Raw genomic sequence first — 23,008 nt, 5'->3', positions numbered from 1 at the left:
TCCTTCCCTTTCTTTTCTCCTCAGACTCCTTGTCTTCGGATTCTACAGGCTCAGATTTGCTTTGTGACTGTGGAAAAGCCAGTATTTAACTGCCGAGTCTCAGTTTTCATATCTTTAAAATGGGAATAGTACTATGTACTTACAGAATCGTTTTGTGGAGATAAGAAAGTGCAAGCACTATGTACATCGTACAGCGCCTTACAAAAATTCTTTACTGGCATCTCTAAACGATGCCCTTTTATTCTCTTCCTCCCCTTCCCGTCCCCCGTCCCCGCCCAATTGTGAGACTAAGAAATTCTTTGAATTCAATGTTAGGACAGAACTCCAACCCGAGTGCAGCTTTTCTAGTTGTTCCCGCCTTCCATGCCTAAACGAACCAATTATATCGCCCAGAGAGTGGCGCAGTATCGCCACTTGGAGACCACCGCAAATGAAGTTTGCATTTTTCCTCTGTTCTTGCGTCCAGCTTCTTCACGTCTCACACCCCAGCTTCCCGGCATTTGAAGACAGGGCCGTCCTCTTCCTTGTCCTGGCCACCCAAATCCTGGTATCGAAAGGGTTGAACGGCGGGGACCGGAAGTGTGCAGCAGCTGCGCGTCCCCAGCTAATTGACGCCGGAAGTAGCAATTGCTAGAGAAGCATTCCGCCGGCTTCGCTATGGCGGCAATTCCCCCTGACTCCTGGCAGCCACCCAACGTTTACTTGGAGACCAGGTGAGGGGGTTCGGGCCTCTGGGGCTGGAAGAGGAGACGCGGAGCCCGGGCCTCGCCGTGGGTCTCCGTTCCTGGGGCGTTCCTCCGGGTGGCCGGCCTCCACGTGGAAAGGGGCGTGGAGCAGCGGCCGAGACGGCCCCCTGAGGACTGAGAGGGGACCGCCATCGCCCGCGTCCAAGCTCTGCTCTGTCCGGTACTGAGGCCTCAGCGACAGCTGCCTAATTGTCCTCCTTCCTCCAGACCGCTCATTCATTCATTCATTCAACAAGCGTGTAATGAGTCCACAAGCCAGGCACATAAGATACGAGTTCTGAGGATACAGAGGTAGATAAAACACACACAGCCCTGCCTTTAGGAGCTTATGGTATAATGAAAGAGACAGATATGTAAACATTGCGTGATAAGTAGTACAGTTGTAGAAACAAATTACAGGAAAAAACAGGAAGCAGCACATTTTCCCCACTATCAAAGAGTAATGTGGTAACCAACCTGCTAGTGCCGTGCCCCTGTTGTATGTCATCTCATTTAGTTTAATCCTAGCAACTTAAATCATGAAGATATTATTTCACTTTCTCTCTTTTAATATTAGCAGGAGGAAACGCCAGAATTTACAGATTAAAGCCTTGACAAGTGGAAGAACCTCGTTTGGAGCCTGGTGTACCCGTCTCACTTTGCTAGGTTCTTTAGCTCTATTCACTCCATTGCCTCTTTGGAAAAAACTCAAAGTGATCTTTACAAAGTAGGACAAGGAAAGGATCCTGCCCCAAAACTTTTAATAACGTCTTGTTTCTAAAACAGTATAAAGTAAAAACTTATTAATCTGACATTCAAGGTGATTTTTTTCATCAGGCCCTTGTCCACCTGCCATTCCCGGCTCAACAGCCAGAGACCAGCCAAGGCCTCTGGGACTGTCTTTCTGTTCTTGCCCACTGCTGCTTTCAAGCAAAGCAGAGTTCTGTCAGTTCTCTCTATATTTGTTCATGCTGTTCATGCTTGCTGGCCATCTTTCCAACCTTCTTATATGGCAAAATTCTGCATCTTCAGGCTTCATCCTGTAATTTCTGTAGTCCCCTGTTGGTATTTTTTCAAGTTACAATTCAAGCAATGTAGACATACAGAGTAAGAAGTGAAAGCCACCTCCTCCCTTAAAGCACTATCAACAGTTTGTTGAATGACTGTCCAGGACTTTTTCTATGTACATATAAACCTCTCTTTTATGTTTTTATTTTTTAACAAAACAATGGGATCATATGATCACACTCTATGTGTGTTTTTTCTGTAATTTGGTTTTCTTTCACTCAGTAATTCAGATAGCTGCCCATAGTATGGATAGTTGATATTTTAGGCATTTCCTATTTCAAGGACATTAAGTGACAAATACTGGGATGAACATCTTTGCACATATTGTATCCTTAGGCACTTTTGCAAATTTTTCTAGTGGATACTTGGAAATTGAAATTGCTGAGATACTCACATTTCAGAATTGTGTACGTATTTCCTGATTGTCTTTCCAAAAGCCTACTTCCTGTATTTAAAAAATACCCACCAGGATGTAAGCTTCATGAGGGAAACAGTGCCTGAAATAGTGGCATACACAGAGTAACTGTTAATCTGTTTTGAATGTAAGCAGTGATAAATTGCAAAGATGAATTGCAGGCAGAAAGGCTGTTAGAAAGCTATTTTCTAGCACATTCCACATATACTTATACAGTATCACATTGTGCAAGGCACTGGATATCCAGACTATACAGAGTTGACTCATTTCTCACTGGCCAGGTGCTGTGGCTCACACCTGTAATCCAGCACTTTGGGAGGCCTAAGCAGGTGGATTGCTTGAGTCCAGGAGTTCAAGATAAGCCTGGGCAACGTGGCGAAACCCCACGTCTACAAAAAATACAAAAAATTAGCTGAGGTTGGTGGTATGTGTCTGTGGTCCCAACTACTCAGGAGGCTGAGATGGGAGGATGGCTTGAGCCTGGGAGGCAGAGGTTATGATAAGCTGAGATTGTGCTACTGCACTGTAACCTGGGTGACAGAGGAGACCCTTTCTCAAAAAAAAAAAAAAAGTCACATGCTTGGAGCTTAAAGTCTAGGCATGTGCTGGAGTAGAGGGGAAGGCACCTATCCTTTCTCTTGCCCCTTCCTTTTCCTTTAGTAGTACTGGGGAGGAAAAAGCACTCATCCTGTTGGGTAGGTACAAATATTCAAAGTTATCAGGTTTTGCCTTTGTTATACTCCCTCCCAAACAAACATAAACTGTACCTTTTATTCTATTAAAATTTGTTGAAAAGATAATGTATCAGCTTTGTGCAGTGGTGGTATTGTAGCCAATGAGGTTTATCCGAGGCGTGATTATTGCTAATTGAAAACTTTTCCCAATACCCCGCTGTGATGACTTGAAATATAATCAGCACTGGCAATTTTTGACAGTCTCTATGGAGACTGAATTTAAAAATATATGTGTGTGTGTATATATATATATATATTTACATGGATCAAAAACATAAACATTTTTAAAAGGTATTCATTAAACATCTTCTATTCCCCATCTACCCAGTCCCTACTCCCATCCAGAAACTTATAAATAAATATGAACTCCTGATGTTTTAATGTCCCTTTTTAAAAAAAAATTAAAAATTAAGTATAAGAATTTTTTTCCTAATTTAGGGGTTGGTTATATTGGTTTCAGATCATCAGTGATATATATGTATGTGGCATTAGAATTTTGAGTTATCCATGCTTTTTATTTTGCAGAAAAGAAGTACCCAGAACACCTGCATGTTTTACTCAAAAAAGATAATCAGTGTTTATGTTACTTGCAGTTGTGGTGTTTTCCTTTGCTAAGCATGAAATCCAGTGGTTATCACAATTTCATGACTTACAAGCTTGAAAATCAAGAGTCTTGGAGCAGTCCCATAATATTCCTGTCTGCCCTGACCTTGTTCTTTACTGAAGCTGTATTGTCCTCTCTCTCTGCAGCATGGGAATCATTGTGCTGGAGCTGTACTGGAAGCATGCTCCAAAGACCTGTAAGAACTTTGCTGAGTTGGCTCGTCGAGGTTACTACAATGGCACAAAATTCCACAGAATTATCAAGGACTTCATGATTCAAGGGGGTGACCCAACAGGGACAGGTACAGTTAAGCCAACATTAGTTTATGTTTTCTTTTTCCTTTTTTTTTCTTTTTGTCTTTTTTTCTAAGCCAACATTAGTTTCTGAAGTCTCTATCATAAATAGGTGATAAGGCAGCCAGAGATCTCTTTTCCACTTACTAAGGACTGTGTTGGTTGATTCTGGTGACAACTCCTGCCTCCATCAAACACACATATGTGAAATGGGCCAGAAACCAACCTTTACTCCTAGGCTTGGTAGAGTTTTTCATAACTGCATGTGTTGCTCACTAAAAAATAATATTTGTCTGAATTATAGTGATGCAAGCAGTCTGATCAATAAGAAGAAAAGATTTCATAATATCTTAAGAATAATAAAATCCTGGGTTCTTTTATAGATTCTTTCATTTAACAAATACTGAGTATCTGCTTTGTGTCAGATACTTTTCCAAGCTCTGGGGAGATACCTATAAAGAAAGACAGAATTCTTGCTCTCAATAAAGCAGGAAAAGTGTGTGGGGATGCAATTTTAGTAGAAAAGTCAGGGAACTCCTCTCACATTATTGAAGCAGATACCTGAATGAAGTAAGAAAGTGAACCTTGTAACTGGGGGAAGAATATTCTGGATGGAGGAAGAGCAAACACAGGCCCTGAGGCAGGAGCCTGTGCTGGAAATCATAAGGTACGTGGTACCTTGTAGGGCAAGGTAGAGACTGGGTTTTATTTTGAGTAAGATGTGAGCCATTGGAGAGTTTCAAACAAAGGAATGATGTGATCTGATCTATGCTTCGAAAGGATCACTCTTTGGCCAGGCATGGTGGCTCACGCCTGTAATCCCAGCACTTTGGGAGGCTGAGGCAGTCAGATCATTTGAGGTCAGGAGTTCAAGACAAGCTTCACCAACATGGTGAAACATTGTCTCTACTAAAATACAAAGATTAGCCAGGTGTGGTGGCTGGCACCTGTAATCTCAGGTACTTGAGAGGCTGAGGCAGGAGAATTGCTTGAACCCCGGAGATGGAGGTTGCAGTGAGCCAAGATCGCGCCACTGCACTCCAGCCTAGGCAACAGATCGAGACACTCTCTAAAATATATAAATAAATAAAAGGATCACTCTTAACTGCTGTTTAGAGAATAGAGGGACAAGATGTAAACACTCTGTAAATAGTTGTTATACTGTATTGTTTGGGGAGTAATGACAAGAAAAATAGTTCTGTACACATTCAGTACAGATGCTTTCTTCCCAGGCATTTTCAATTGCAGTTAGCTGAATCCATGAATCTAGAACCCACACGTAGGGAGGGCCAACTGTGCTCATGAGTAAGTAGTTGGATAGGAATATGGGGTTCAGGGAAAGACCTGGTATGGAGTTATTAATTTGGGAGTTATTGGCATTTAGATGGGATTTATTAGTGAACTGGTGGAACATTTACTCATTTCAAGGGCCCTTGTTTCTCAGTCTGCTTTTTCTCTGCTAATATCTGCTAATCTCTGCTCGTTTGCCTTTATTTTATCTATTTATTTTTTATTTTTTTTGAGACGGAGTTTCGCTCTTGTTACCCAGGCTGGAATGCAATGGCGCGATCTCGGCTCACCGCAACCTCCGCCTCCTGGGTTCAGGCAATTCTCCTGCCTCAGCCTCCTGAGTAGCTGGGATTACAGGCACGCGCCACCATGCCCAGCTAATTTTTTGTATTTTTAGTAGAGACAGAGTTTCACCATGTTGACCAGGATGGTCTCGATCTCTCGTGATCCACCCGCCTCGGCCTCCCAAAGTGCTGGGATTACAGGCTTGAGCCACCGTGACCGGCCTCGTTTGCCTTTAAACAAGTTTGGTTCTCTCTGTGGAGGAGTCTTTTCTCAGTCTTGTTCTTTTTCGTCATTTTTGTTTGTTTGTTTTTTTAAGATGGAGTCTCACTTTGTTGCCCAGGCTGGAATGCAGTGGTATGATCTCAGCTCACTGCAACCTCCACCTCCCAGGTGCAGGGAATTCTCCTGCCTCAGCCTCTGTAGTAGCTGGGATTACAGGCAGGCACTACCACACCGGGCTAGTTTTTGTATTTTTAGTAGAGATGGAGTTTCACATGTTGGCCAGACTGGTCTTGAACTCCCAAACTCAGGTAATCCTCCCGCCTTGGCCTCCCAAAGTGCTGGGATTACAGGTGTGAGTCACCACATCTGGCCTTTTTGTCATTGTTAATTGTCTCATGTTTTATCCTCCATGGCCAGAAGTATTCAGGTTTTTTTTGGCTTTTGATGCATTTCAAAATACAGAATATATAGAAAGCAGAGAAAAGTGGAAAAATCATTCACAAGCATAGCTCCTAAGGATTTCTAACTATCATTAACCAATCCCTCAATATCCCACCTTTCAGAAATGAACAGTGTTAACTTTTGGTGCCCATCATTCTAGATGTCTTTCAGATGTCTGATTTAAAGGATAACAAGATAAATGGAAACAATGTCAAAAGAATAGGATATATTATGTATGCTATTGTTTTTAAAATAGAAAGTACTACATTTAATTTTATATACATAGAACAGAATATTTGACTTCCTGCAGTGAAAGATGAGGCAGTTATTACTTAAATTTCTACGTATTCTTATCTTTCCCTGACCTTAATTTTTGTTGCTATTTTTATTATTATCTGTTCTGCACTCATCGTTCGTTCAGCTACAGTGTGGGTCCTACGTTTTGCCAGATTAGTGCTCACAGCTTGCTTGGCTCTTACCCTCACAAGTGTTAGAGGGCAGGGTTTCTTGTCTAGTGGGTTTTGTGCTTTTTTTCCCAGAATGCTCAAGGTCACAGTTTTCCAGTGGTTTTTTTATTACAAGAGCTGGAACATTGTTATATTTTTAAGCTCATTCATATTTGAGAATTTCTGCCTGTTACCTTTATACTTGAAAAGCGATAGCATGTTGTCATGCTCGGCCCCCTCACTATGTGATGCACTGTGCCACCTTGGGACTTCACAGAGTCCCCACCAGCAAGAAGGCTCTCACCAGATATGGTCCCTTGACTTGGACTTCTCTGCCTCCACAAATGTAAGAGGTAAATTCTTTTTTTAAAATAATTTTTTTAGGCCAGGCATAGTGGCTCATACCTGTAATCCTAGCACTTTGGAGGCTGAGGCAGGAGAGTCACTTGAGTTCAGGAGTTCAAGACCAGCCTGGGCAACATACTGAGACCCCATTTCTACAAAAAAATTAAAAATTAAAAATTGCAGCTACTTGGGAGTCTGAGGTGGGAAGATCACTTGAACCTGGGAGGTTGAGACTGCAGTGAGCCGTGATTATGCCCACTGCACTCCAGCCTGAGCAAAAACGTGAGACCCTATCTCTAAATAAATTAATTAATTAAAATAAAAATTTTCAGAAGGAAGAAAAAAGAGATCAAAACTGGTTATAGTGTTCTGAGATGTTTTTAGACGATTTGGACCATTGCCTTCTGGTTTGGTTTTTCGTTGTTGTTTGTTGTTGTTGTTTGTTTTTTTGGAGACAGAGTCTTGCTCTGCCACCCAGGCCCAGGCTCAAGTACAGTGGTACGATCATGGCTCACTGCAATCCAGACTCCCTGGGCTTAAGCACTTCTCCCACCTCAGCCTCCTGAGTAGCTAGGACTGCAGGCATTCACCGCCACGCCTGGCTAATTTTTAAATTTTTCGTAGAGTCAAGGTCTCACTGTGTTGCTGAGGCTGGTCTCAAACTCCTGGGCTCAAGCAATCCTCCTGCCTGGGCCTCCCAAAGTGTTGAGATTATAGGCATGAGCCATCATGCCTGGCTGCCTTCTGTTTTTGAATATGCTTTTGGAGAATACTGAGGCCGAATTTACTCCTTTCTTCAATTCAGGGATAATAATTTTATTTCTATTTCTGAATATTATCTCTGTTATACTTACTGGATTTTCTATTTCAGGAAATTAGTTATTTGTTTCATCACCTTTGCCTTTCATATCTAACATTTCTTTTGATTGTGTGATAGTATTTTTTTCTTTTTTCCCTGCATTTACTAAAATAATCTCAGACCTATACTCTATGCATTACTCCATTTTCAGTCATGTCTGTTCTGTTCTGCTCTAGTTTATTTACTAGTTCATTACTGTTGCTGTTTGAATCTAAATTTGTTTCCTTAGCTTTGCAATCTTTTCATCTTATTCTATAATGTATTATCTTGTCTTTGAGCTTTTGTTATATTAGATTCTTACTTCTCTTGTATCATCCATAGCTTGAAATAGCCATGGAGAAGCCACTTTCTCCCAGGCTGAGTTCCTGGGTTTCCTTTTCCTTCCTCCCCTCTTTCGTTCTGTCCTTCTGTTGGTTATGGTATGTTTGCCTAGTTTCCATGCCATTTGTTTTCATCTTATCCATGCTTGATGTCAGCACCTACATTATCCTCACCTTTTACTTGCTCAGATATGGTGTAAGTAGAGTCTCCTTGTCATTATCCCCATTTATGTGGAACTAGTTGTCTTCCCCACTTCAAATGTTAGGTTGCTTTCTCTCTATTCTATTCTAGCCTGAAGAGGGGTGGGAGAGAACTGGGTCTCAGCTTGTGCTGAGCGAGCCCCCTGTGGGAGGGCTAGCCTCTGTTCTGTCTTCCCAGACTCCATTAAAGCCCTGTCCCAGAGCTCCTCCACCAGCCAGTGGTATCTGTGTGTCACCACTCCAGGCTCTGGATAGTCCCCAATTATGGCCCAGCACCCTGGAAGGTGGCCAGCCCTGCTTGCCTGTCCTGCCATTCCCGAGCCCCTGTGATATGTGTAGGCTTCTGCACTCAAGGGCTTTACTTGACTTTTTCAGAGCTGCTCACCCACTCCCCTATTGGCTTCTCAGAATTGGAGGGTATTTGTGAGAATTCTCAGTATGACATGTCTTTCCTGGTTACTACTTTAAGGAAATACAGGCAGAAGAATTTTCTATTTTTTCCCCTTGGCTCTTTTTACAAGTTTAGCATGTTTGTTTCCCTTTTCCTATTTGGTTGATGCTGGTGAACTTTTGGCTTTTTAATTTTTAATTTTTGTGTGTTCACTTTATTGGGTGTTGGGAGCATGTGGTAAATGCACCTGAGAGCAATAACTGAAGCATGCCCTTAGAATGACACTGTATGGCAGGTGCATCTGAATGTGTGTTCTGAGCTAGGGAATCCAGAAGTAGCCAACCAGGAGGTTCCTTCCCTGTCTGTAAGGGGATATCTGAGTCCCTGGCTCATCCTGTGACACATGGGCTGCACACAGGTTAAGGTCCTGGGTTTTGGGTTGAATGAAGATCACCAGGTGAAGATTGTTAGGGACAAGGTGCTAAGTGGAAATGCTATGTAAACTGCATCTTTTTGCAAGTGATGGTGGTTCTCCTGTACAGTGCACCATCACTGGAATCTCTTCCCTGTATGTAAACCCCCAATAAAACCCCATGTCTCGTTTGCTGGCTCTAGGTCTCTTCAGCCTCTTGAATCTGGTGCCATCCCCATTGGGGTCGATAGGGGTTCGGCGCAACAGGGAGGCAGCATCTAGTCCTGCTTCATTCTGCTTTGTCTGAAAGGGTTCCGTCGATACTTCGATGTACCTCTTTCCTGTGTTGTTCCTCTTTCCTGTGTTGTTCCTCTCTCCCCCTTATGTTGTTATGAAATAAATTTTAATTCTTAATGCCAGTGAACTGAGAGTCCATGATTAGGGTACAAGAATTGGAAGTGACTCAGGTGTGAGTTGCTCATGCCAGAGCTTTTCTGTTTTTCTGTAGTTGGTTCACGATCCTTCATAATGTCACATTTCCATGGTGTAATTTTAATGAAATTTAATCGCTCAAAAGATTGTCAAATGACTGCATCCAGCCTCAAGTATAATGATGATTGAGCAGCCCGCTGGTAGGTCTGTGGTGGAAGGCAAACAGGAGTTAGGCCCTCCTGGGTCACTACTTCATATTTTCTAGCTGATTGGGTGATATGTTTTTTGCTAAACATCTCAGATGGGCAGCAAGTGACATCCTGGGCTCTTCAGCAAGTTGATGCACCACTTCCATTCGCAGCTGTGCCTCAGTCTGACTACTGTGGAACCATTCTTTCCACATGCTTTCTCATAATACATATTTGCCAGATGCTTTTTCAGTTCATATACCCTTTGACTTCCTGCTTCATTTCATTTTAAACCATTTTCCTACCTTCAGCTTTCCCATATTATAATAACCATAGAGGCTCTTTCCTTCACCCTCTGAGTGTCTCTTATCTGTTTCTACTAATCTCTTTCTCTCCTGTCTGTAAGACATAACATCCTGTCAAGTTCTTCGTTTAGCTCTTCTTGCTCTCACTCGGCCTCACAGTGCTCACCAGCTGCTGTGATTGCTGTGATTAATTATATGCTGATTATCCTGTGAGTCACTCTCACTTTGATTTCATCTTTCCTCTTGGTAGCCCCAGGAACACCTGAAATTTAACGTGTAGAACAGCAAGCTCTGTTAATTTTATTCATTTGATGAGTATTTGCCAAGAGTCTGCTGGGTATCCTGTGCTATTCTAAGGCCTGTGAGAAGCACTTACGCATTAAAAACCAAGGCATTTTCTTTTTCCTCGCAGGTGCCTGCCCTGCCAGGAAAGAATCGATTCATTGTAAGAAACAACTAGAACAGTATAATATAAATATGCAAATGTGTGTTAGTATGGTGTGGATTATCTATATAATATAGGTTGGAGTAATTTATAATAAGGGAAAAAGAACAATGGAATGAGATTAGGATGGGAAGGAGGCATATGTGAGGTGGGTCTTGAGAGAAATGTAGACTGTTAACCCTTGGGAAGTAGAGGGAAGGGCATTTTGGATTTAGAAAGAAGAGTGAGTACAGGGCAGGAGTGACAGAGGCATGGAGGGACCCCCACTACCCCGGGTGTCACATCTTCCACACCGGACTGGCTCTTGTGACATCACCCAGCCACCTCTCCATGCCCAGAACAAATGCATCAAATGTGATTCTATGGCCACTATAAAATTTACAGACCTCTGAACTGCGTGTTTAGGGGACAATAAGGAGCAGTTTGGGACCAGTTAATGGAGACTTCCAGACAGAGGGGTTCACAGATGTGAGGAGATTTCGTGCAGCTGTGGACTGTGGCAAGACAGTGTGGCGCAGGGCTGAGCTTGGGCTTGCCTCGTGCTTCCCATGAACACTTACTAAAGTAAGTTACATTACCTTGCTGAGCCGGCTTACCTGTCAGGAGTGTGGCTACATGCACCTCCTAGGCTGGTAGTGGGTAGTAAATGAGCTGATGTTGGTAAAGTGGTTAGCATGGGTTTGACACAGAATGGGAGTGCAAACAAATGTGACTGTTATTTATTTTGATTGTTAATTCATTTAACAAATATCTGTTAGACTCCTTCTGTAGTCCAGGCACTGTTGTAAAAGCTGGGGATACAAGAGTGAATAAGAAAGTCCTTGTGGCCCTCTCGGTCTGGTGAGAGACGGAGAATGAAAAAGTACATAATATGCTGTCAGGGATGGCAGATGATATGGGAAAAGGAATGTACTGCTGGGATGGAGCAGGGTTTCTCAACTAGGCACTGGTGACATTTAGGGCTGGATGATTCTTTGTTGTGGGGGCTGTCCTGTGCATTGAAGGATGGTTAGCTGCATGCTGGCTTCTACCCACTTGGTACTAATAGAACCACTCAGTGTGACAACCAAAATTGTTTCCAGGCATTGCCCACTGTCACCAGGGGTGAAAATCACTTCCCATGGAGAACCACTAGGCTAGAAGGTGAAGGAGGTGCTGGTTTGGAGAGTGTGATTAGGGAAACCTCTCTGACAAGGTGGCATTTGCACAGAGCTCTGAATAAAATGAAGTAGTGAGCCACGAGACTGTCAGGAGCAAGGGCACTCCAAAGAGAACAGCAGTCCGAGGCCTCAGACCGGAGTGTGCCTGGCAGGAAACGGCACAAAGGCCAGCGTAGCGGGAACACCTGAGAGAGTGGCAGGAGATGGCTCTGCTCGTGGGGAGTCTTGTAAGCCCTGGTGAGGATTGTGGATTTTGTTCTAAGAGTGAAGCGGTGTTGATAAAGGGTTTCAAGCAGGGGAGTGCTGCGATTGTTTGAAAAGGATCCCTCTGGCCACCATGAGAAGAATGGAGGGTTGGGAAACAGGGAGGCAAGGCTGGAAGCAAGGAGACCAGTGGGAAACTTTTATTCCTATTCAAGCTGGAGATGGTTGTTGTTTGAACTAGGGTGATAGCAGTCGTGTTAGTTCTGGTCCTCTGGGAAGCAGACACCAAGACAGTGATTTATCGGGCCAACACCTGTGAAGGATAAAGGGGCAGGGAGCCAGGGTTGGAAGGGAAGGTCTTCACACAGCAGTGCAGGCCTGAGTGACACCTGTGAAAGCAAAGGGACGGAGGAGGAGCAGCTGCCGGTGAGCAGTGAGGAACACCTGGAGACTGTGGAATCGTGGAAACCAAAGGAAGACAGTAGGTCAAGCAGAAGAGTGACATCAAGTGTGGATTGAGTAAAGTGAGTGCTGAGGATTGACCACTGGGTGTAGCCACATGGAGGTCACTGGCAACCTTGACGAGCAGTTTCAGTGGAGCAGCGCGCGGCAAAAGTCTGAACGGAGCATGTTCAGGCGAGAATGGGGAGAAGCAGAGACACTGAGTGTTGACAGCCTTTTTCAGGAGTTTTTCTGTGAAGGGATATAGAGAAATAGGATACTTGGAAATAGAGTTTTGTTTTTTAAAATAGGAAATATCAATAACGGGTTTAAATGCCTACAGGAATGATCCATTACAAAGAGAAAAATTGATCCACTAGAGGGGGAGGTTATAGTTGCTGAGTTCTTTAAAGGTGAACAGGATTGAGTATGTGGTAGCAGATTAGTCATGTTATACATTAGATGGCTTCCATATGCTATCTCATTTAATTCTTGTAACAAGCCTGTGAGACATACATATTACTGCTACTCCCATTTTGCAGATGGGAACTGAGGCTTGGAGAGAAAGTGTCTTAGTTAAGGTTAAACAGTAAGTGGTGGAGTCAGAACTGGAATGCAGATCTCTGACTCCAAAGGCAAGTGAGAAAGAGAAGACTGTGTCTTTAGAACCACAAAGCCCCTTGGAGAACTGTGGCGTTGTTCCCATCTGGTATATTAACAGTGATTTGTGTCAGGTAGCAGTGCTTTTGGCTATAAGTAACAGAAAACCTAATTCCAGGTGCTGTTTTTTCTTAAACAGTAGAACATCTGGAAGTGAGCAATTATTGTCATCTCTTCACCTGCCTAGGAGAGTTGTCAGTGATCTAGGCTTGCTGTATCTTTCCACTTCACCATTTGTCATGTGTCGCCTTTGGTCTTGAACTTGTTAGTCTTATGGTTGCAAGATGGCTGCTGCTCTGGCATCACCCTACTTTCAAAGAAGGAAGATAAGGAAAGAGCTGTAGACGAAAGACAGAAGAGTGTGTTTGTCCCTTTTTATCAAGAAAGCTGTAGCTTTCTCAGAAGTTTGACTCAGTGACTTCTGTTTATATCTGTAAGTCAGAACTGGGTCATCTGGCCATGCCTGTCTGCAAAATGGATTTGTCAGCACCTGCCTTTTTTTGTCTCTGAGGTTGAGGCAGGCTGTGGAGGAGGAGGTTGGGGATGCTCAGGAGACTACTGATGGACAGTGTATGTTAGAGGCTGTCTTGCAAGAAGAGAGGCTTTGATTGGTCAGTTGCCCTCTGGTGTCGAGTGCCCCGCTGGATCTCCTTTTAGGCCACTGCACATCTGTGGGGCTGGATATTAATCCATTATCCCCATCAACTGTGACATTGGAGGGGCGGGAACAAGTAGCAGCAAGTATGGTCAGCCTCATGTAAAACACTGCATGTCCCATGCCTTGAACATCATCTTGACAGGTTTCCACAGTGACTAAGGAGGAGGAGAAAGGGACATCACAGGAGTCACAGGGATGAGAAAAGGGTTTTTTTGTGTTTTGTTTTTAAGAAACAACACAGGGGCCGGGCCGCGGTGGCTCACACCTGTAATCTTAGCACTTTGGGAGGCCAAGGCGGGCGGATCATGAGGTCAGGAGTTTGAGACCATCCTGGCCAACATGGTGAAACCCTGTCTCTATTAAAATACAAAACATTAGCCAGGCATGGTGGCACGTGCCTGTAGTCCCACCTACTCGGGAGGCTGAAGCAGGGGAATCGCTTGAACCTGGGCAGTGGAGGTTGAAGTGAGCTGAGATTGCGCCACTGCACCCAGCTTGGCGATAGAGCAAGACTCCATCTCAAAAAACAACAAGAAAAAACACACACACACATAGGCCAGGCGTGATGGTCCACGCCTATAATCGCAGCACTTTGGGAGGCTAAGGCAGATGGATCACCTGAGGTTGGGAGTTCAAGACCAGCCTGACCAACATGGAGAAACCCTGTCACTACCAAAAATACAAAATTAGCCGGGCATAGTGGTGTATGCCTGTAATCCCAGCTACTTGGGAGGCTGAGGCAGGAGAATCGCTTGGACCGGGGAGGCGGAGGTTGTGGTGAGCCAAGATCACGCCATTGCATTCCAGCCTGGGCAGCAAGAGCGAAACTCTGTCTTAAAAAAGAAAAGTAAAAAGAAACAACACAGATCATAAAGAAGAAAGTTAAAGAATTTTAACTACAAAGGTTCTGTGCATTGGAAGATCCCATTAAAAGAGTGAAAAAAGTTAAATGGGAGAAGTGACTTGCAAAGCATTCACCAACAAAGGATTAGTATCCGTAATATACAGTTGAGCCTTGGCCAACATGGATTTCAACCATGGGGCTCATACAGGTTTTGCAGGGCCCACAGCTGGACTTGAGCATGCAGGGATTTTGGTGGCAAAGGATCCTGCGTCAAGGGACAACTGTATCAATTCCAAAATGTCATACCACTGAGTAGAAGTGTGGCTTTTCACAGAGGGCCGTTAAAAGCTAAGTAAGCCAGTAAACACGAAATTATGCCAAACTTCAGAGAAATGCAGTTTAAAACACCACAAGAGGTCTCATACTTCTCAGACTGATAAAAAGACCTAGAGCAGTGAGAGAGAGAGTGCTGTGGGAAGGGGTGCATGCTGGTTCATCCATTTAGAAAAATCTAGCAATGATGAAATACTCAAACTATGACCCTAAGTATCCCCTGTGAAGTATTGGCCCCCTGCGAGCTCTTGCACTTGGTTTTTGGAGACAGTATAAGAAGAGTTTTTACAACATGGTTGATTAGCCAAAATATTGAAAAGATCCTTAATATCCACACCAGAAAAGATAAGACAGAGCGTTATGGTCATACAGTGAGGCGAACACTACAGAGAACTGCCTGGACCAAAGTGGATAAGTCTCTCAAACAATGGTGAGCAAAAAGCTAATTGCAGAAGAATGCATGAAGTATAATACTGCTTATGTAAGTTTAAAAACATGCAGAACAGCAATATTTTTTAATAGGGATACTTATATGTGTAATAAAAAAGAAAATGCATGGAAATGCCAAATTCTTGTTAGAATAGTGGTTACCTGAGAGGAAAATGTGATTCTTTGAATCAGCGGTTAGCTCCTAGGAGATGAGTGGTGGGGAGAGATGCAGTGGAGTGTGTGGTGGGGTCTTAGCTGGACTTCCAATACTTTATTTCTTGGGGGCAGGGGTGGTCCTAGACATTGGTCATATTATTCTTCGTATGTTTGCGTGTCTGAAATAAATACATTGAATAAATGATCCAAAAAGAAGACAGAAGACGAAAAGACTCTCTTTGTTGTTATTGTTTTTGGAGACAGATGGGAGCCCAACGGCACAATCATAGCTCACTGTAGCTTCAACCTCCTAGGCTTGGGTGATCCTTCCACCTTAGCCTTCTGGGTGGCTGGGACTACAGGCATGCACCTAGTTTTTGTAGAGATGGGTTTCACCATGTTGCCCAGACTGGTCTCAACTCCTGGGCTCAAGCGATCCACCCCTCTCAGCCTCCGAAAGCGTTGGTATTTTAGGTGTGAGCCACTTGTACCTGGCCAGAAAAGAATCTTGAAGGTTCTTTTCTAACCTCTAACCAGAGATTAGAAAACAGGTCTTTGTCTATCTTCAGTGTGTCTTTACTAGACCAGGAACAGAATCTGCAAAGCTTCCAAATCGTTGGCTTTCTAACTGATAATCGACATCTGTGTAGCATGCTCTGCACTGGAGAACTCTTTAATCATCCTCTGTCCCTCTGCCACCTCTCGCCTATTCCACATGCCTAGAGGAATGTTTGAATTGGAATTATTTGTCTTTCTGACATTTTGCTGCAAACCCTACTGAGTTGAATTGGGTTAAAAAGATAACATATTATGAGTAAGATAGTACGAAAACTATGCCTATTGAGTAAAGGAGGTCTCCATGCTCTTGACTCTTGTCTTCTCTGATTGTTTAAAATCCCCACTTCATCTGTGACTCTTGACTCACCTATTCCTTAATGCACTTCTTGTTTGTGGTGATGTTTTTGTGATGGTTTTCCATTCCTAGAGGGCAGAGCCCTGGGGTTTTTTTTCTGGCAGCCTTCAGGTGGCAGGGATCACACTTTGAAAGCTCAGGCCACAGATGGACAGTGCACTGCTGAACTGAACCGTTAGCTTGCTCACTGAAGTCTTACACGCAGGGCCTGGCTTCAGTGTGGCATCTGTTTGTCCCCACAGCCCTCTCCCTCTCTCTAGTGTCTGGTAACCCCAGGCAGGAACCTTGACTATTGGTTGCCAAGGGACCACGCAAAGGGAGGATCAAGTCAGAGGGAACGTATTAGTTACATAATTGCTGTTTGGAAGTATCCTGACAGGTTGGAATTTTTGGAATGAGTTTTACACAGTTTGGTATGGCTCAGTATTTTTCCAGAAGCATAGGTAGCCTGGGCCAAGTGGGAGGTTCCCCTAGTCTGTTAGGATTCACCCCCATTCCTCTTTGCATGAGAACAGTGTTTTCTTCCGAAAAGGAAAACGGGGGCTGTGACAGGCTCCCTGTGGTGAAGCCGACTAAAAGGTAAAGCAAAGGATTTTTACCATGGAAACACCTTAGCCATGCCCAGGGGCCCTGGGGGTGGACTTGGTGCTTTAACATGCTACTTTTGGCCGGAAGCGGTGGCTCAAGCCTGTAATCCCAGCACTTTGGGAGGCCGAGGCCGGTGGATCACGGGGTCAAGAGATCGAGACCATCCTGGTCAACATGGTGAAACCCCATCTCTACTAAAAATACAAAAAATTAGCTGGGCATGGTGGCTCATGCCTGTAGTCCCAGCTACTCAGGAGGCTGAGGCAGAAGAATTGCCTGAGCCCAGGAGGTGGAGGTTGCGGTGAGCTGAGCCGAGATCGAGATCGCGCCATTGCACTCCAGCCTGTGTAACAAGAGCAAAACTCTGTTTCAAAAAAATAAAAAATGCTACTTTTATAGCAGGTGGTAGAAGGAAGTGAGCTCCCTGCACTGGGCTTCCCGGCAAGCAAAGTACCCGTTGATAAATCCAGTGTTTACTTTGTTCTAGACTGCTTTGTCATGACTGATCAACTTGGAGAAACCAATGTAGTTCAGTAAGGCATAGATCGACTACATAATTGATTAGAATTGGTCAGGAAAGTTGCCTCCTGTTAGGACATGTTTTCCTGTGAGAAAACCATCTTTAACTTATATATTTTTTTTCTTTTTTTTTGAGACAGAGTCTTGCTCTGTTGCCCAGGCTGGAGTGCAATGGCGCGATCATGGCTCACTGCAACCTCTGCCTGCCATGTTCAAGCATTTCTGCCTCTGCCTCCCAAATAGCTGGGACTATAGGCGCACACCACCATACCTGACTAATTTTTTTTTTTTTTAATTTTTAGTAGAAATGGGGTTTCACCACGCTGGCCAGGCTGGTCTTAAACTCCTGACCTCGTGATCCACCCGCCTTGGCCTCCCAAAGCGCTGGGATATGCCACCACACCTGGCCTAACTTATATCCTTTTGCTCTTGGAACAAAACCTGCCTGAGCTTAGGGTATTCAGCACAACACCATGCTCTTGTAGACATGATATAAATAAAATTTGGTGGTGATGCTGCTAGCAAATAATTCCCAATCCCATGTTTCTTAATTTTCTCTGTATGTATTCATTTATTTAGAGTCAAAGTTTTGCTCAAGGTCTTGTGGCCTAGGCTGGAGTACAGTGACGTGATCATAGCCCACTGTAACCTCAAACTCCTGGGCTCAAGCAATCCTCCTGCCTCAGCCTCCCGAGGACCTGGGACTACAGTCACGTGCCACCAAACCTGGCTGAATTTTAAAATTTTTCATGAGCCAGGTGCAGTGGTTCATGCCTATAATCCCAGCACTTGAGAGGTCAAGGCAGGAGGACTGCTTGATGCTAGGAGTTTGAGATCAGACTGGGCAACATAGTGAGACCCCATCTTTACAGAAACAAAAAACAAAGAAACAGGCATAGTGATGCATGCCTGTGGTCCCAGCTACTCAGGAGGCTGAGGTGGGAAGATTGCTAGAGCCCAGGAGGTTGAGGCTCTAGTATGCAATTATTGTCTCAAAGACCTTGTCTCAAAAAAAAAAAAAAAAAAAAAAATGTTGTGGAGTCAGGGTCTTGCTCTGTTGCCCAGCTCGAACTCTTGGCCTCAAGCAGTCCTCCCACCTTAGCCTCCCAAAATGCTGAGATTTTAAATACAAGCCACCACAACTGGCCCTGTTTTCTCTTTATGACATACTGCCTCACTTCTCAACTTTACCTACTGTAATGTCCCTTTCTTCAGCATTGCCACATACCACTGTCCCTATTTCTCCTTCAGCTGGATAGCTTTGACATTAAATGAATTTTATTTTCCATCACCTAGGTTAAGGGTGGCCAGGTTTCAACTCTTGGGCTATTTCCGATTAATTAATAATGGCTGCCTGAGTTCTGGGTTGGTAACATTCAGAGGCAAATCTAGCTCAGCAGGGAAGAATACTGATTGATTAGCAATGTCTGTGATGGGCACAGGGTTAGGCCTTAGGGCACTCAAAAATGCTCATAAAAATGTTAAAAATCAAGAAACCTCTTAACACATCAGATTATGAATGTTGGTTATCTCTAGATGGTTAGGTTACAGGGGATTTTAATGTTCTTTTGATAATGTTCTATGTTTTCTACCTTTTTGATAGTGAACATGTATTATTTTAATGTGTAGAAAAAATAGCATCCTTTTGAAAAGGAAAGTGTTATCGGAATGAAACCAATGATTTGAATATGATATTAGTGCTAGCTTCTGTAGTTGCAGTGTACCTAGCAGCGGGGTGGTTTCACTGCCTTTTCCTTTCCTCTACTCTGAGAAGTCCTCTGACCCTGGGCCATCATTCTTGCCGTGAGATAGACTGTGTAACTGGCTGATTCGTTTATCATCTTCTAATCGAGCAGGTCGAGGTGGTGCATCTATCTATGGCAAACAGTTTGAAGACGAACTTCATCCAGACTTGAAATTCACAGGTAAGTGTATAATTTGTCTGGACTGGGTGGGAAGGGAGATTTTAAAAGCCCAGTGCTTACTCTTTTGGCCATGATTTAAGGTGAATGCCTGACACCGTGGCATGGTGCCAGGAAGCTGCTCAGCCATGGCACCACGAAGTGCCCTGGTGGATTAGAGAAAGTGGCACCTCTCACAGAATTCTGAGCAATTCTGAGCGCTGGTCGGGGTGTTCTAGACTCTGACTACTTGTTAAACGTCATAGGATATCAAAAGTGTCCTCAAAGAGGAAACCTTGGTAGGTTTTTGAGGGCAGTCCGGAACATGGTCCACAGTTAGCGAGGAACATCAGGGCTCAAGGCTGGGGAACAGGTGAGGACAAGAAAGACGAAGTCGTCATAGTAGTGCAGTGATGGCCTTTGTACCAGGCAGAAAGCCTGCCCTGGGTCTGGACAGAGGCCAGAACAAAGTCCTGCCTGCTTTTTCATCCCTAGAATAGGGCAGCAGCTCTACACTGGACCTGTAGGGTTATTCATACTCTTTCATTTCTTCCTTTTTCCCACCAGGGGCTGGAATTCTCGCAATGGCCAATGCGGGGCCAGACACCAATGGCAGCCAATTCTTTGTGACCCTCGCCCCCACCCAGTGGCTTGATGGCAAACACACCATTTTTGGCCGAGTGTGCCAGGGCATAGGAATGGTGAATCGCGTGGGAATGGTAGAAACAAACTCCCAGGACCGCCCTGTGGATGACGTGAAGATCATTAAGGCATACCCTTCTGGGTAGACTTGCTACCCTCTTGAGCAGATCTTCTGAGATGGCCCCAGTGGACAAGCTTCCTGATGACACAGAATGACGTGTAATGCCAAATTTCATTTCGACTTTGCAAATCATGAAGCTCAGGAAGCCTGGGGTCTTGGGTGAGTTAGAGATGGAAGTACATTTTAATAGGATGCTTCTTTTCTCTTCCCCCAGTGCCTAGGTTGACAGAGCATTTGCACAAATGCCCCTGTGTATCGATAGGTTACTACTTACTGCAGATGACCCATAATTCTGCATCTTGTGCATGTCTGCTCTGATACACTTCAAACAAAATGTAGCAGACACTGTCATTTCTCAGTGGTTTTGCCTAACCAAACTTTTCCCTAAGGAGATTTATATTCTGGCCTACACTGCAGTCCTTGATGGCTGACAGCCATAGAATTCCAAACCAAGTAGTGTCGATTAGCCCTCTTAACTCTGTGCACACCCTATTTCAGCCTTACATTTGTTCTAGGGAATGTATGCATCTCTATATATATTTTCCCTCAAAACAGGAACATCCACACTGCTGTTTCTGATACTTAGACATCCCACGCAAAGCCACATTGAATTTTTGCCAAATGAAAAATGCTTCCAACTATCAAGTTTCTAAGAAGGTGTCAAGTGGGGAATAATAATGTGTAATAATCAAGACATTAATTTATTAAAAGGAAGCAGAAGCATTGACCATCTTTTTCTCAGAGAAGAGGAGAAATCTGTGGTGAGCACAAGGACAGACTATGAATCTTTCTTAAGAAATAGTCATCGCAGAAAGGAGAAGTGCCACTCAAGTTCTTTTAACCTAAGATTTTAGTGACATTAGGTCCAACATTTTTATATGTTCAGTTTTTTATGTATAAAAATAACTTCCTGGATTTTGTGGGGAGGAGTAGGAGAGGAAGGAAGTTAACACCTGTGTAGACACTTCCAAAATAAAATGCCGTTGATGGTTGAAATTGCTGCTGTGGTCTGATTCTAAATATTGTATGAGGTTCCAGTGACCATTTTAATCCCAGTCATTTAAGTAGTAGTGCAGAGATCATATGTTCAAGATTTCACATCATTGAAGGCTTGTGAATCTCCAGTGGACTTCCCCCTATTTAAGAGCAATTCTAACTCAAAAAGGGCAGAACCATAGAAAGAAGTTAAGTGATATGAATTGGCATTTCTGAATAAGGGGTGTATTAGTCCATTTTCACATTGCTGCCAAGACACTACCTAGACTGGGTATTTTATAAACAAGAGAGGTTTAATTGACTTACAGTTCCACATGGCTAGGGAGACCTCAGGAAACTTACAATAATGGTGGAAGGCAAAAGAGAAGCAGCCACCTTCTTCACAGGGCTGCAGGAGAGAAAGCAAGCACAGGGGAAACCGCCATATTTAAACCATCAGATCTCATGAGATCTCCCTCACTATCATGAGAACAGCATGCAGGGGGAAATTGCCCCATGATCCAGTCACATCCCACCAGATCCCTCCCTTGACACAGAGAATTACAATTCAAGATGAGATTTGGGTGGGGACACAGCCAAACCATGTCGGGGGATCACCTGTAAGTGAACCAGGTGGATGTGCTGAGAGACCTGCACCTTCCCTGGAATTTGCACAGGGCCCACCTGCACATTGTCATGGGACCAGCGGCAGTATGTCTTGTGGTGTTTGCTTCCTTAAGCTGGTAGCTCCTTGAAGAGGGGATTGTAACTTTAATATTTCTTAATACTCAGTAAATTTTGGACATGGTGATTTACTTTATGGAATGGTCAAACAAGGTTCTGTTCCCCAAGACTTCCCTACGTTCAACCTCTTTCTCTACCTTTCTCTTTTCTTTCAATAGCAAAAAGCAAAACCCAAGGACAAACTATATAAATGACTCTGTAAATTCCCATAGACGGTTTTTATATGCAAAGTAATGTTCTACACTCTGGAAAAATAGAAATACATTTATTTCAGCCTGAACTGGGTGGAGATACTTGGGATCTGCCTCTGAGAGCAAGGAATAGCACCTGTCCACTAAACTCCCAGAATCATAATCCTGAAAAATCTCCACTTTCATCCAGGGCATAGGGGTGGTGGAAACATATCACTGCTACTCTGAAGCAAGGATGGTTCTGCATGCCTTGGGAAGAGAGCCGCACAGGCACAGTTCCTTGTTTTTGGAAAGGGACACCAAATACATGCCAAGGCAGTCACATGGGCATATGTCAGTTTTCACAGAGGATATAACCTCAAAGAGCGAAGCTTGAATTGTTTCACAATTTGTCGTCCTACCAATTAGAGTTGTAGAAGTGCCTGTTTCCTTGTAAGGAGAGCTTGTCTAAAAGGAATCCTGCTTAACTCTGGTCATATGAGTGTCCACATCCTGTCAGGATTAGTACCATTGAGACAAGTCTCATAAAAGTGGGATGTATATCTTAGATCAAGGTGAGGGTGGCTTATCAGAAGGCAAGGGTAAGTTTAAAACTTGGATGGGGATTATTGAGGGTAGGCATGGGGGACTATGGAGGTGCTCATCAAGGCACAGGAGAGATAAGGCTCTGCTGCTTCCCACATGGAAAGAGATTCTAGACGTTTGGAGAAGGCTTAAAGTTGGGAGTAGATAAGCCAGTAGAAAAGGCTTTCAAACAGGTCTCCTGGGATGACGGGTAAGAGAAGCTTGGCACCCAGACTATAAAGTATATGGCCCCAAGGGCCCTAGCCCAGGGCTTCTCACACTTGACAACACGCAGGAATCACTGAGGGAGCCTGTTAGGAAGCAGCTTCTGACTCAGCACTCAGCCAGAGCGTCTGCATTTCTCAGCAGCTCCCAGGAGACGGTGACTGCCGGTCCAGACACCACCCTTTGAGTAGTGAGGTCCTAGAGGTCACATTTGTCCAACATGAAACTGGGGAGGGGGTTTTCCTAAGAGCAAGGGCAGTCAGGACCATCAGCTAATCTGCCTCCTGGAGCAGTGCTCTCCACCTCTTCCTGGTGGTCT

The 23,008-nt window shown here is 44.0% G+C and overlaps 1 protein-coding gene and 1 non-coding gene across 2 annotated transcripts; both read left to right on the top strand.

Moving 5' to 3' along the window:
* The first annotated feature begins 629 nt into the window (after nucleotides 1–629).
* PPIL1 (peptidylprolyl isomerase like 1) lies at nucleotides 630–20,986 on the top strand. The gene is made up of 4 exons (XM_002746482.6): nucleotides 630–713; nucleotides 3,693–3,847; nucleotides 19,183–19,251; nucleotides 19,795–20,986. Exons 1-4 carry the CDS (start codon nucleotides 658–660, stop codon nucleotides 20,013–20,015), a joined length of 501 nt encoding a protein of 166 aa, XP_002746528.1. The 5' UTR covers nucleotides 630–657; the 3' UTR covers nucleotides 20,016–20,986.
* Nucleotides 3,015–3,155, top strand: LOC118153192 (U4 spliceosomal RNA). The gene has a single exon (XR_004742461.3). It is a non-coding gene; the product is annotated as a U4 spliceosomal RNA (small nuclear RNA).
* Nucleotides 20,987–23,008: the final 2,022 nt, after the last annotated feature.

This window comes from Callithrix jacchus, chromosome 4 (assembly GCF_049354715.1).
Source record: "Callithrix jacchus isolate 240 chromosome 4, calJac240_pri, whole genome shotgun sequence".
NCBI classification, from domain to species: Eukaryota; Metazoa; Chordata; class Mammalia; order Primates; family Cebidae; genus Callithrix; species Callithrix jacchus.
This window is presented reverse-complemented; position numbering and strand designations above follow the sequence as displayed.